The 16,477-nt window shown below is 34.7% G+C and overlaps 1 protein-coding gene across 1 annotated transcript in view; it reads right to left on the reverse strand.

Annotated features, from left to right (window-relative positions):
- Positions 1 to 6,606: 6,606 nt before the first annotated feature.
- The window catches only part of LOC119601639 (armadillo repeat-containing protein 8-like), a 215,683-nt gene continuing 205,812 nt past the window's right edge, over positions 6,607 to 16,477 (reverse strand). Inside the window, exons 5-6 of the mRNA XM_037952695.1 lie at positions 6,896 to 7,133; positions 6,607 to 6,837 (exon numbers count right to left, since the gene is read on the reverse strand). Coding sequence (XP_037808623.1) covers positions 6,607 to 6,837; positions 6,896 to 7,133 — 469 coding nt within the window. The remainder of the gene's footprint in view (positions 6,838 to 6,895; positions 7,134 to 16,477) is intronic.

Genomic DNA, 16,477 nt, shown 5'->3' on the forward strand with positions numbered 1-16,477 from the left:
CATTTTTAGCCATTAGGACATTAATCCAGTTAGCGTCTGATTCCGAAGATAAGTTTCCCAAAGCAGCTGATATATTACGTAGAGAAACTAATGTAGACGATATTCTAACTGGTGGTCATTCTCTCGAAGAGGTTATAAAATCCCAGAAAGAGCTGGTGCAAACTCTAGAATCAGCTGGTTTCTTATTAAAGAAATTAACCTCCAATAACTCTCGTTTGTTAGCTTCTCTTCCCAAAGAAGATCTTTATGATTCTGATTTTCTCAAATTTCATGATTCCAGTGCTACAAAAACTCTCGGTATTCGCTGGAACGCATTGACTGTTTCGTTCACATATACTTTTGAATCTATTCCTCAAGAAACAAAAATAACCAAACGCAAAATCGTATCTTCAGTAGTCAAATTGTTCGATCCAGCTGGCTGGATATCACCCGTAGTCATTAAAGGCAAAATTCTTATTCAGCAATTATGGCTTGAACGAATCGATTGGGATGATTTTGTCAGTACGGATTCTCTCCGAATCTGGAATGAATTATTGCCAAATGCAAAATGGCGCCATGTTCCAACTCATTTCAATCCCGCTGATCTAGGTTCCCGAGGATGCAGACCACAGGACTTAATCAACAACCAACTTTGGTGGCAGGGCCCACTATGGCTTACAAACCCGGTTTCGGAATGGCCACAGAATAATCCGTTGAATACCACGAAATCTCCCGAAATTTCTATTCTTAAACAAACAGGAACCCAAAGCTTAACTGTTCCCATCAGTAGCTTTCAAACTACAGTCTCTTCCGTAGACATTCTTAAAAGATTCTCCTCCTACACGAGGTCGTTAAGAGTTCTTGCATACGTTTTTCGATATATTCGGCGTTTTAAACCTTCGTTTGCCAATCAAACCAACAACTTAGCTAATCACAATTCTCAACTCAGTCAACAGGAAGTCAATTCTGTAAAGTCCAGATTAATAATGTTAGCTCAGAAGGAATTCTACCAGCGTGAATATGAATTACTCTCTGAAAATCAGCCCATTCCAAAAGACAGCTCTTTATTCACATTAAATCCATTTCTAGACTCCAAAGGTCTCTTAAGAGTCAATGGTCGCCTTGCCAATTCTATATTACCTTACAACGAGCGTTTCCCAATCATTCTACCCCGAAATTCACACTTTTGTAATCTATATTTATCCCATTTGCACGAGATTTTAGCCCATGGAGAATGCACTTTAATGTGTCGGATGATACAAACCGAATTTTATATCTCTCGTCTCAAACTCAAAGTTAAAAAACTCATAAGATATTGCAAAACTTGTATAATTCAGAAGAAACAACCATGCTCTCAAATTATGGCGGCTTTGCCTACCGACCGCTATACCCTGTCCTTCCCATTCAACATAACCTGAGTAGATTTTGCCGGTCCGTTTGAGCTTAAAAGTTCCAATTTACGAAGATCATCTATCCTCAAAGGATATGCATGCGTATTTGTATGTTTTGCTACCAAAGCGGTCCATTTCGAGCCCTGTTCCAGCCTTTCTGCAGCTGCGTTCCAAGCAACATTCGCCCGATTTGTTGGTCGCCGTGGTCTTCCACATAAACTAGTCTCTGACAATGGTAGAAATTTTGTTGGTTCGAATCGAGCTTTACGCAAGGAATTTACTACTTTTATAAACTCCGTTTCTCAAGAAATTGCTCAAAAATACATAACTCATGGGTTTGAGTGGTCTTTCATTCCCCCCCCCCCAGGCTCCCCACATGGGAGGACTTTGGGAAGCGGCGGTCAAAAGCTTTAAATTCCATTGAAAGCGGGTGGCAGGAGCCCATCGGTTCACATTTGAAGAGTTTACCACGGTATTAGCTCGTATTGAAGGTGTATTGAATTCTAGGCCCATATACGCTCTCTCTGAAGACCCAGCTGATCTTACCGCGTTGACCCCAGGACACTTTCTCCGTGGCGGTCCAATTATGGCTTTACCAGATCCAAAATATTAAAGCCAAAGGTGAGCATCAACTTAATAAATAAAATCCCTTTTATTTATTTAAAACTAATTTCCTTGTGTTTTCTCTTTTTCCCCTTGAGAAATTATAAAGTTCTTAAAATCTATTAATCCTGTCCGAGGATTAATATATTCAATATTTATAACACCAATACAGATAATGTCGCATTTTTTCTTTCTAATATTAGCTAAAAGTACTGCTTCTGTTACATCCCTTATCACAGCATCACTCTCTGGCCCATAGTGCAATGTCCGTCTATCCGAATTTCCGATGGGGTCAGAGGTCACAATTATGAATACATTTTGAAAAAAATTAGTCGTCATAATCTACAAAATCAGGAAAATATGGCGTCATGAAATAACTTCCCACGAAATAACTCCCCAAAACAAAAATGAAATAACTCCCTAAAAATTTGTTCAGAAAACAAAAACAGCGAAATTTGGGGATTTATATCGCTTTTTGGGGCATTGTTTCACATTTAAAATGGGGAGTTATTTAATTGTGAAATAATTCCTCAAAATTCAAAAATGAAATAAATCCCTAAAAATATTTTTAGGGAATTATTTCATTATATCACTTTTATTACACGAAATGAAAAACATAGCCGGCTCCCTGTATCAGGAGCATTCGGCCTTAAGTCGGCTATTTAGGAAATCTTTACTAAGCGAAGCCACATATTATAGAGTGGTAAATTCTTGCGTCTGGCCATAGGCCGGCTATCAAGGAAATCTTTATTAAGCGATTAAACTGAAATTTATTAAACTTTGAAGCCCCAATCGAAAGCATGAGCGACTTACTTTTTTTAGAAATGTCAGAAGAACCGACTTCCATAATTTGTTATTTATTATAGGTGTCGCATTTTTAAATGGGAACTTATTTCATTTTAAAATTAGGGATTTTTTTCATATGAAATAAATCCCCAAAAATGGGGTGTTATTTTATTTTAATTTAGGAAGTTATTTCATTTCGTTGGTGTTTTTTTTTTCATTTTTAAATTGGGGAATTATTTCATAATGAAATAAGCATCAGGGTTTAAAGGAACATTCCTCTGCAATGCGTTAAAATCGTTTTAGGTTTGGCCGCAAATATAACACCCCATTGTAGATTTTGTGTCCGTTGCTGCATTGCAGACTTTTCCATCCACCATAGTGAATAGCACCGAGTGCTATATTTTGGTTAACTGCCATTACATGCTACCTCGATTTTCTCCAACAATTGAATTTGTTCTATTTCCTTTTTAGTGACGTCTGCAGTTTCATGCACAAATCGAATACGGATTGGTCAACGTAGCCTAGTTGATGATGGAGTTGGATTTCGCCATATCGTTTTTGTTTTTCCATTTGCATTTGTGATTAATTTTAGCGGCACACAAGAACTTTGGAATATATTGGCGTCACTATCACCTTTGTTTTTAAATTGTTGCTTATATTATGATTGGTGTGATCCATCACAGCCCCATTTACTGTTTAGTTCCATAAAATGAAGTTCATCATAGACCCATAAAAGTATATATATTCTGGGTCCTTATTAAATTCTAAGGCGATCTAGCCATGTCCGTCTATCTGTCTGTTGAAAGCACGATATAGTCCGAACGGAATGAGCTAGAGGGTTGAAATTTTCCACAAATATTCTCTATATATAAGGTTTGTTTGGTATTGAAAATGGGCAATATCAGTCCACGTTTTCGTATAGCCCCCATACAAGTGGACCCCCGAAAAACAGCTTTAACGGGCATATCTGTTTTAAAAGTACGAGTATAGCGATAAAATTCGACATAAAAAGGTTTCATACGATCCAAAATCTCCCTACCAAATTTTGTACGGATCGGTAAATAATTGACCCTACCCCCCATATAAGGTCACCTTCAAAAAATTACTTTAACGCTCATTACTGTCTTAAAAATACGAGTATATCAATGAAATTTGACATAAGTAAATCCCTGACAAGTAAAAATCTCTCCACCAAATTTCATTTGGATCGGTCCATAATTGACCCTACCCCTCATATAAGGTGCCATTCAAAAAATGACTTTAACGCTCATTGCTGGCTTAATAATATGAGTATATGGATGAAATTCGACAAACATAAGTTCCATGCGATCCAAAATCTATCTGTCAAATTTTATGTGGATCGGTCCATAATTGACCCTAGTCCCCATATAAGGTCCCCTTGAAAAAATTACTTTAACGCTCATTACTGTCTTAAAAATACGAGTATATCAATAAAATTCGACACACATAAGTTACATGCGAGCCAAAATCTCTCTACCAAATTTTATGTGGATCGGTCCATAATTGACGCTACCCCCCATATAAGGTCCTTAACGCTCATTGCTTTCTTAAAAATACCAGTAAAGCAATGAAATTTGACATAAGTAAGTCCCTTACGAGCAAAATCCTCTGTAGCAAATTTTATGTGGGGAACTGATATTCGTTGTAAACATGTTTTATATGAAACAAAATCGGTCTAAAAAATTATGAAAAATTTTATAAAAATGGTCAATAATTAACCTACCTCTCATATAAGGTCCTTCTTCTAAAATTCATTCTAATTTGTGAATGAATTATAGGGGTACCATCATATTTTTGTACAATTTTAATAAAAAAAAAGTAAAATGTTCAATAAATCGCCTAAAATATTTGTGGAAATTTGCTCAAAATTTCATAGTTTACAACGGTATATAATTTTTGAACACTTGTTACATTGACTTATAAAAATGTTATATATTTTTTATTGTTAAAAAATTCAATTTTTCAAAAAGGTGAAATTTTCCAGAAATCTCCAAACTTTTCTTCTTGTCCCTAAAAGTAGAGATTCCATACTTTATTGCTGCATATAAACATTTTAGTATACCTCCTACTTTCAGATTAAAAATCGTATATATTTCTTGGTATGAAAAGGAAAATTTTTCGAAAAAGTGAAATTTTAAAAAATCGCCAAAAATAATTGCGAAAATTTTTTTTATTGCGATATATAACAATTTTTGAATTCTTGCTACTTTCGTTCGTTTATTAACAATAATTTTTTTATAAACCTCTTAAAACTGTAAAAATTAACAATTTATACATACGGTATATGAAAAGTGTGGGATGAGCAAAAATTTTAAATAGTGAAAATTTAAAAAAATCGCCAAAAAAATGGCGCAAACTTTTTTTCAGTTTTGGAATGTGGTATATAACATTTTATTGTGGTATATAACATTCAACTACTAAAAACTACTTTCACCTTTAGAATCCTTATCTTTTTCTTTTGGTGTAAAAAACAGTGACATTTTTATTATTTTTAAATTTTGAACGAATTGTTTTAACATTAGTATATAAGATATATTAAAAAAAATCAAAAATAATAGTTGAATATAGCTTTCAAATAAAAAAAAAATCAGTATAAAATCTTTATTCGTTTAGCCACAAAAATATCAATAAACCTGTTAAAATGAGAAAAAAAAACCTAAAAACGCATTTAATTTTCCTTACATTCCTGACTTTGACATCGTCTTAAAACTACAAATCTCAACCTAAAGTTTTAAAAATTCACTTTTTAAAATTTCTTTAAATTAAGGTATAAGCATATGTTAACTGCTTATGAATAACGTAAAAATTATGACAAATTTGTTATTGGTACAATTTATATTAAGATTTGAATATATTAGTGCACTGGAAAAATAATGCACTATAGCTCGAAAACAACTTCAGTTCTCTATAAAAATTATAAGGATATTCACAGTTACCTGGTTATCGTGTTATACAGTTAAAAAATTATATCAGCAAAAACAAATATAAGTAAAAACAAGTAAGAGTGCTATATTCGGCTGTGCCGAATCTTATATACCCTTCACCACAGTGTACTTAAAAAATATCAATTTTATAAAATTTATATCATTATTATAGCAATATATCAAATATATCATTATTATAGCAATAGCAAAACGAACAACAACAAGGCTAAACTAAATAAACACACACAAAACAAAATACACAAGGGAGTAAAATCAAAAAAAAAAATCGAAGTAATGTTCGAAGAAATGTTTATGTTTTTAAAATAATCTCTAACTAAAAGAAATTTTTTTTGGGAAATTTTAAAGCTGTTAAATACAGTTCGCGTACATCGAAATTGCTGAAACTTGATAGTCATAAATCTACTTGGTTACAATACGACATTATGTACGAATATTCGAAATTACATAACTTCGAAAATTCGAAGTAATGTTCGAACAATTTTTTATGCTTTAAAAATAATCTCTGGGTCATAAAAACAAAGAAAACTTTTTTTATTTTCGATGTTAAAAAATAATTCATATAAACGGATGTTCACGGTACTCAGAGTTTATTTTTAATTTTATAACCTGATACTACAAATGCCTACGACGCCAATTAAGCAAGTTATTCGACAAAAACTAATTTTTGTAACCTTTGACCTCCAATATCTAGCAAAGCGCACAAGATATTTTCAGGGACTTTTAACTCCTTGCTAAATATGATAAAGGGGAGCTATGTGCCAATTTTTATTTAGATATCTGAAATTCCCCAGACTGCTCATTATTTTGCCTAATTTTCCTGTGGTAAATGGTGGAAATAAGATAACATAGTTTCAGTATTAACAATTTGATTTAATACTAATTTAGTAGAAATTTACCTGAATTTCAAAACTGTTCAAATTTTCCATTATATCATTTATTAAATCATTTGTATCGACAATTCGCTTTCGAATAAATTCATCATTTGCTCCTAAGGCGGCCAAGCATTTTAAAGCTGCTAGCTTCGTCTCAGCATTATTTATTTTAATAAGTTGAAATAATGATCTTAATAAGTGGTTACAAATTGCAGCCGTCTTCTGTAGGTCTGCATCGATCTATGACATTAAATAGTCAGCATAAATATAAATTTTCATGATAGCAAATGATTATTACCTCGATCAAATATGATAAAGTTTCTGCTGCAGCACTCCTTATAGGACAGCTAAAATTCTCTGAACACAAACGAACTAAACAGGGAAGAGTTCTATGTAATATCCTAAAATCCGATGAAAGCAGAGTTCCGGATCTGTATATATACGTAATACATTTTGCAGAACATAGTTGTATTTGCGCAGAAAACGATCGTGAAATATATGAATTAAGTGTGTCCAACAATGTCCGTCCTTGAAAACTGAAAATATAAAAATATTGTTAATTAAAAAATAAATTGTTTCTCAAAAATCTTCGCAATGCATAGTACTACAATTTAGAACGATAAATGTCAAATTAATAATGTTTTCGATTTCCGCGATTTTTTTATATATGACCTAAAACTTCCAGTAGCATATCAACATCGGAAGAAATTCGATAAAGTGCGTGCTCATAGAGAAATGTGACTCTAAAGTTCCACTTTAATTTTTTTAGATACTTATTTAGGCCAAATAATATGATGTACACAACTAGTAAGAGTGTTATATTCAGCTGTGCCGAATCTCATATACCGTATGCTATAAAAGGGATGCTCCCCTAACATCATGATCACTCATCAAATTAACTGATCGTTTTTCATCGAATAGCTGTAATCGCATTTTGCCGAACTTTCCGCATGAAATTCGGTATGAAGATTTAAGTTTCTATAAACGTTTCTTATATCAAATTTCATAAATGTGCAAGTATTTTTAAGCCAGAAATGATCGTTAAAGTAATTTTCTGAAGGGGACATTATATGGGGGGTAGGCACAATTGTCATAAGGTCAAATTTGGTAGAGAGATCTTAACTCGTATAAAACTTATGTGTATCAAGTTTCATCGCTTTACTCGTATTTTTAAACCAATAATAAACTTTAATGTCATTTTCCGAAGGGGAGCTTATATGGGGATCAATCATACGCCGATTCCCATAAAAGTCAGTAGAGGCTTTTGGCTCATAAGAAACCTACTTATGTCGAATTTCATCTCAATACTCGTACTTCTAAGCCAGTAATGAGCGTTGTAGTAATTTTCTGAAGGGACCTTTATGGGAGGAAGGGTCAATTATGAACCGATCCACATAAAATTCGGTGGAGAGATTTTGGTTTATAAGAGATTTGCTTATGTCAAATTTCATCGCTGTACTCGTATTGAGCTTTAAACTAATTTTCTGAAGGGGACCTTATATGGGGGTAGGGTAGGGTTGCCAGCCTGGCTGGACTTGGCTGGATTGTCCAGCTTTTTTGATGCTTGTCAGTTTCAAGCTAAAATTTAATTTGTCCAGCTAAATAGAATTTTTTTTAGTACACTGCATGTTAGCCAACACTGATTGTACATTTGTTATACAAATAAGTTATGATTTCCCTCTTCTATCATCATGTCTCAACACTTGAACAGCTGATGTCGCAATAAATATTAGGTCTGTTCGCGTACTCGATAATTTGTAACAATTTGCAACAATTGTTATTGGATTCCTTTCGCGTACTTTTGAAAACTTGCAACGAGAGAGTAAGAGAGCGATAAAAATTACAGTTCGTTGTTAGAGAATTTTTGATTTTACTAGATATTTTTTCCCCAGCAAAAAATATCCAACTTATATTCACAACATATGTTTGATTTATGAATATGTAAACAAACCAAAGAAATCGAAAATTTGGTAAATTTTATTTTTTTTTAAAGAAATATACAAACACGAATATTAAAAAAATTATTTGTAATTAGATTTATTTTAATTTTATTTATCATAAATTAGTTTTTAAAAGAGTTTATTTGTTGTGAAAAATCATAACAAATATTGTAAATCTAGCGTTTTTAAAACAATTTAGTTAGTCTTTCTCTTAGCGATTTTGTGTAAATTTTTATTTTAATAATATGTTTGTATCATAAAGTTTTAAAACAATAATATATTTTTAATGATACTGCATGTTTTGTTAACTTTAAATATCTATTTATTTATAGGAAAAATCAAAGTTTCAATTATTTGTTTTTTAGTGTTTTGTTAGCGATTTATAAACAAAAACTTGCACATTTTTTTTTTAAATTGGCTTTCGAGTACTTTTTTGGATATTTTTTTGATTGAGAGTAAATCAAAAATTACTCTCTATCATAAAGTTACTGGATATTTCTTACAGGAAAGTACGCGAAAAGACATATTTTTATACCCACCATTAAAAAAGATGGGGGGTATATTGATTTTGTCATTCCGTTTGTAACACATCGAAATATTGGTCATAGACCCACAAAAGTATATATATTCTGGGTCCTCATTAAATTCTAAGACGATCTAGCCATGTCTGTCCGTCCGTCTGTCTGTCTGTTGAAAGCACGATAGAGTCCGAATGGAAAGAGCTAGAGGGTTGAAATTTCACATAAATATTTTTTATAGGTAAGGTTTGTTTGGTATTGAAAATGGGCCGATATTCCACATTTTCGGATAGCCCCCATACAAGTGGCCCCTCGAAACGCAGCTTTAACAGCCATATGTTGTTTAAAAACACAAATATAGCGATGAAATTCGACATAAGTAAGTTCCTTATGATCCAAAATCACTATTCAAAATTTTATGAGGATCGGTCTATAATTGACCCTACCCCCCATATAAGGTCCCCTTCAGAAAATGACTTTAACGCTCATTACTGGCTTAAAAATACTAGTATATAGATGAAATTCAACATAAGTAAGTTTCATACGAGTCAAAATCTATCTAAAAAAATTTATGAGGATCGGTCAATGATTGACCCTACCCCTACGCTTATAACTGGCCTAAATATACGAGTATATAGATGAAATTCGACATAAGTAAGTTTCATTCGAGTCAAACGAGGTGTGATGGTGGGTATATAAGATTCGGCATAGCCGAATATAACACTCTTACTTGTTAAAATTTAAAACTTCAAAAATGGAGCTATTTCACATCTTTTGCTCTTAAACGCTAAGTTAACGAAGTGATCGGGGAAAACTAAAAATATATTCGTACTATATGGACTATGACAAAACGGAATTGGTATATGAGAACCTCTACATTTTTTTGGTGTATCACTGTGAAATTATTTACACAAAACCAAAATTAACATTTTCTCAGTATTTTTTTATGTCCAGCTTTTTTTGTTTTGTCCAGCTTTTTAAAACCCGATGTCCAGCTTTCTGCGAATCGGAATCTGGCAACCCTAGGGTAGGGTCAATTATGGACCGATCCACATTGAATTTGGTAGAGAGATTTTTGATAGTAAAACACTTACTTATGCCAAATTTCATCGCTATACTTGTATTTTGAATCCAGTAATGAGTGTTAAAGTAGTTTTCTGAAGGGAAATGGGGGGCAGGGTCAATTATGGACCGATCCACTAAAAATTCGGTGGAGCGATTTTGGTTCATAAGAGATTTGCTGATGTCAAATTTCATCGCTGTACACGTATTTTTAAGCCTGTAATGAGCGTTAAAGTAATTTTCTGAAACAATTATGGACCGATCCACATAAAATTTTGTGGAAAGGTTTTGGCTCCTAAGATGCTTATGTAAAATTTCATCGCTATAGTCATATTTTTAAGCGAGTAATGAGCGTTAAAGTCATTTTCTGAAGGGGACCTTATATGGGGGGTAGTGTCAATTATGGACCGATCCTCATAAAATTTGGCAGGGAGTTTTTGGCTCATATAGAACTTATTTATGTTGAATTTCATCGCTATATTTACACTTTTAAAACATATATGCCCGTTAAGGCAGTTTTTCGGGGGGCCACTTGTATGGGGGCTATCCGAAAACGTGGACCAATATAGCCCATTTTCAATACCAAACAAACCTTACCTATAGAGAATATTTCTGAAAATTTTCAACACTCTAGCTCATTCCGTTCGGACTTTATCGTGGCAGACAGACGGACGGACGGACATGGCTAGATCGTCTTAGAATTTAATAAGGATCTAGAATATATATACTTTTGTGAGTCGATGACGAATATTTCGATGTGTTACAAACGGACAAAATCAATATACTACTTTTTTGATGGCGGGTATAAAAATAGATAACTTCTATTCCCAACAGTGTTGCCAATTTAGATATTTCATGGCTAATTTTAGCACATTTAAATCTCGTTTAGCCATTTAAAAATTAATTTTGCCATTAGTAATTTTTAGCCATTTGAAAATTAAGCCCAATACCAATACAGACCCCAAAAGTGGCATAAAATGTTTGGAAGAAAACAATTTTAATAACTTTCGTTGAGAAATAAGCTCGATAGGGATCAGACTTATATTCTGAAAAAATATGTTTAACTAGAAAAACTCTAAAAACTAAAGATCACCAAAAGCTTCGATTAAACCGAACTTGAGAAAATAATCTCGATTTGTGACATCTTATATTTCTTACCAAAAATATTGATCTGTGGTAGTGAAGAAGATTTAGGGTGTTTAGTGTGTTAGTCTCAGAGCCTCTTCTGCGTTTGAAAGATATGCAGAAATTATTAATAACTGAATTACATGTATTTCAAAGGAATCAGAGTAACCATAATGGAAACGAAAGATTTTTTGTATACCATATAAAAATGATCAACATATATTTATCCGATCTGAATTGAGACTTGAGCTCGCATGATAAAATAAAAAACTGACAAAACTTAATTATGTCTAATTAAGTTTTGTCAATTACAATTACTAGTAATTTTAATTAAATTTTTGTTAATTATAATTATGTACTTGTAATTGTAGTTGAATTTTACCAATTATAATTACTTGTAATTGTAATTGAATTTTATCATTTACAATTACTTACTCTCAATGACATTTTTTGAGTTAAGAAATGTTATTTTTGGGATTTTGTGTTTAAGTTTCCCTTATTTAAGTTAATATTATTTAAGTTAAATTAACGCAACAATTTCACTCCAAATAACTTAGTCTATGTCAGGTGCATGTATGTGACAGAAATTATGTTATTGTAATTTTTTTATGTGAAGTTTGAAGAGGATTCGGACAGCAGTCGGATTAACCACTTTCAATTGTATTGTTGCTTTGTTGTTGCTTTGGTTGACAGCCCTTGGCCGAATAATTCGGGTCATTCCGGTACGTAGAACAGACTGTCGGGGAATGATTGGGGAATGCAATTATCACCAGCGAAGTCGTCAACAACACTTTTTACCACCTGGACGAAGGAAGTAAACTTAAACCTGGCATCGTGGTCGATGGAGTCCAAATTCCGACCGTGCACCACCCAAAAATATTGGGGGTCACATTTGATAGCCTCTTTACTTTCTCAGCTCACGCCACTGCAATCACGCATAAATTGCGAAGTAGAAACAAGTTCCTCAAAGCGCTAGCCGGCAGCACTTGGGGTATGGATAAAGAAACCTTGTTGGCTATATATAAAACGATTGGTCGGTCAGTGGTTTACTATGCTGCTCCAGTGTGGTCACCTTCGCTAATTGATATCCAGTGGAGAAACATTCAAAGCCGCCAAAATGCCGCCCTAAGGACTGTAACGGGCTGCCTACAAATTACCTTGGAACATCACCTGCACGATTAAACGAAGGTCCTTCCAGTCAAGGAACACAATGTCATGTTGACTAAACAGTTCCTCCTGGGATGTCATCGGAGAAGTCATCCCAATTTGAATATCACACAATTGGATACTCCCCCGAGGCATGTCAGGAAGGATCTTCGTATATACGAGGAAAACATATGCAGATATGTACTGATCCACTGGATCAGTCCTCATATTCGGCAGCTTTGAACGACATTTATAGAGACGCCATAAATTCCGCGGTCGCAGGTTACCGCATGAATGTCGTACTTGGAGGTCGCCCACCGTCCATAGCAGACACGGAAGAAAACCTGCCGCGGAAAACAAGAGTAGTTCTGGCACAACTAAGATCGGGATGGAGCAACAGGATCAATGCCTACTGATCACGTAAAGACCGTGCCGTCCGCAACGAATGTCCTGCATGTGGTCCGGGTCCTCATGATACCCACCACGTATTCAACTGCTCAGCCAACCCTACTTCACTCTGTCCAATGGATTTATGGACGCATCCAGTTGAAGTAGCCCAATTTTTAGGCCTGGACATTGATGTAGAGCCCCCCAACTAGATTATTGTATAGTTTTAGCTGTCACAACAACAATCACTTTCAATTTTAATGAAATTTACAGCATATATAATCGTGATATTGAACAACACATTAATGTTATTCACAGTTGTCTGGTTATCGTGTTATACAGTTAAAAAGTTATATCAACAAAAACAAATATAAGAAAAAGAAATAACCCAGTTTACCCAACCCTTACCCTTGGCATAGAAATTATTTGTTTTCAAAAGTTCATCGTAAAGCTTAAAAAAACAGAATCTATGTTCGAAAAATTTTGAAAGCCGTTAAAACTAGTTCTCGCAGAAACTTTTCAGTGATGAGTACCCTGATTAAAATACAATATTATTTTCGAAAATTCGAAGTAATGTTCGAAAAATTTTTTATGCTTTTAAAATAATATCTGGATCATAAAAACTAAAAAAATTGAAATTTCTAATTATCAAGTTTCAGCAATTTCGGTATACGGGAACTGTATTTAACAGCTTTAAATTTTTTTCGAACATAAGTTCGAAATTTTGAAAAATGTTTTTTTTTTATTTTTATTGCCCAGAGATTTTTTTAAAAACATTAAACAATTTTCAAATATTATATTATATTCGAACTTAATTTCGAATATTCGAACATAATATTGTATTGTCATCAGGGGTACTCATCACTGTCAAATTTCAGCAATTTGGGTCTGCTTGAACTTGTTTTAACATCTTTTAAAATTTTTCGAACATAGATTCTCTTTTTTTCGAGCTTTAATTTGAACTTTCAAATTTAATTTCGAATATTTGTGACATCATTCGCTTAAAAATTAGTTTTTTGTGTACATATTTTCATTTAAAAAAATTATTTACCAACACTGAAAATAACCTGGAAACAAATAATTTCTATGCCAAGGGTAAGGGTTGGGCAAACTGGCTTACTTTTTTAACTTATATTTATTTTTGTAGATATAACTTTTTAACTGTATAACACGATAACCAGGCAACTGTAAATAACCTTTACATCTTATTTTATATATGAATTTACATAACGAAACAAAATATCGAAGGGCTATATTCAATAGTATCTATCACAAAATACACAAGTTTTCAGGAGAGCAAAACAACTGTTTATTTCGTATATTAATGAATTAGTTTTTTGTGTACATATTTTCATTTAAAAAAAATATTTACCAACACTGAAAATAACCTGGAAACAAATAATTTCTATGCCAAGGGTAAGGGTTGGGCAAACTGGGTTATTTTTTTAACTTATATTTATTTTTGTAGATATAACTTTTTAACTGTATAACACGATAACCAGGCAACTGTAAATAACCTTTATGTCTTATTTTATATATGAATTTACATAACGAAACAAAATATCGAAGGACTATATTCAATAGTACTCGGGGGAGTTTTCCAGATTTTTCCTACCGAGCGCGTCCCCGGGTGGCGGATAGGGGGTGGTGATGGACCATCTGTCCTCTCCCAGCTTTAATTTCACTTAAGCTGAGGGAGGGCAGATTGTCCACCACCTGGGAATATTATATTCCCCGCGGACCAAAAAACTGGAAAAAAAATATGGAAAATAAAAATAAAAAGATAAAAGTTACGGTGCAGGGCCTAAATAACCCAGTACCGGCGGCAAGTGTTGATCTACTCGCGAGTCACGTGTCGTCGTCATCCTGCAATCGTGAGCAGAATACTACTACGGAGGTGGGTACCTTGGCCTCCGTGGCGGACAATGCGTCAAGTGTACAGCATGCCGCTGGCAAAAATATAGGGGTGAAAGAGAAGGATGTACTCGGAGAGAGCTCTAAGCTACCTCAGCCTTTAAATATAGGTGAGGGTTCCGACTCTGAATCCTCAGATGATAATAATAATAATACCATTATAGCAAATCCCAAAAAGGATGAAGTAGAGCAAATGGTGAAAGAGGTGAGTGATAGCATAGCTAAACTACCTATTACTAAGAAAAGACTTTCTGGAGCACAGAGGAGGAAGTTGAAAAAGATGCTTCAGGAAATCATAGTTAGTCAATCCCACGACACTCCAGAGGAAAAATCGGACTCTCTCACAAGATCTGAGGCAAAAAGGATCAGGTCTCCCGAGGAGTTGACAACTGAGAATAAACCTAAGAAGAAAAAGAGCTCCCCGTCTTCTAATACACAGTCGAAGCCAAGCCATACTTCACTCAAAGGAATCTCAAGTGAGAATCCTGCGAGTAAGGGTGACAACGCCAAGCCAGATATTCCGAAGACGAACACGTCGGCGAAATCAACCTCGAAGGTAAGGGAATCTCAAAAGAAGCCCCGAAAAACGAGGAAGGAGAAGCTAGACGGAGGAAAAGGAAAAGAGCCGCCATCTTACGCCATAGTTGCCAGAAGTAGGCACCGGGACGATCTCTGCTATGCAGTTTACGATGCCGGTAATCCGACAGGCAAAATTCCAATAGACCAACAGAGTAAAATAGAAGACCTGGTCAACAATAAGATAGTGGACCATGCAATCGCTTCAAAGGGCAAACAACCAATAGAGAGCGAGAGCTGCGAGTTCAGCATGGGCGTGATGTTGATGAGGTTGGCATCTCACCAATGTGTTAGCACCCTAAAGAACTTGGTGGAAAGTATCCCTCCTCCCTGGGACGGCGCTAGGCTGGGACTGGCAAAGAAGAACGAGCTTCCGGTGCTCCTAAAGTCCACTGTCTACATAAAAGGATGGGGCAGTAAACTGGCTAATGAACGTATACTGGAAATTCTTGGAGGTCAAAATGCTGAGCTGGCCGTGGAAAAATGGGATGTCTTTTACAGGAAAGAAGAACCTGAGGGAACTTTATTTGTAATAGGTATCGACCAGAAATCCATGGCTAGTCTTGCCAAGAATAAAGGTAGGGCTTACTTCGCCTCTAAATCTGTCATATTCAAAATTGGGAAGGTGCCGATTGGAAGGGCTGTTACAACAAGCCTCGAAAAGGACACTAAAAAACCTAAGACCACAGCATCAGTATCCACTACTGATAACGTTGAGGAGTCAAAACCTAAAATCGAGGAATTTACCATTAACTCGCCAGAAGAAAGTGTAGTTGCCCTTTCCAAAATTGGGAAGGCGCCGATTGAAAGGGCTGTCAAAACCGGCCCCGACAAGGACACTAAAACACCTAAGACAGTACCCAAAGCATCATTAGCAAGTACTAGCAATGTTGAGGAGTCAAATCCTAAAAGCGAGGAGGAAATCACTCACCCGCCAGAAGACAGAACAGCAATGCTCTCCAGAATTGGGAATGTGTCTATTAAAAATACTGCTATTCCTATGCCTGATAAGGACACCGCAGTGCCATCAACAGTACTCACTGCATTAATAGCCACTTCAGGCTATCCGGAGGAGTCAAATCCAAAGAGCGAGGAGGTGACCACCAACTCGCTGGAAGACAGTTTAATGGATGACCATGATTTAGGTTATCCAAATAAACCTCCATCGGAGCGAGACAGCTACCAACGCTCTGATGGCTAAAATCAACACAG

Source organism: Lucilia sericata, unplaced genomic scaffold (genome assembly GCF_015586225.1).
Source record: "Lucilia sericata isolate MDLA Ls3-8-SP2 unplaced genomic scaffold, ASM1558622v1 Contig000182F_arrow, whole genome shotgun sequence".
Lineage (NCBI taxonomy): Eukaryota > Metazoa > Arthropoda > Insecta > Diptera > Calliphoridae > Lucilia > Lucilia sericata.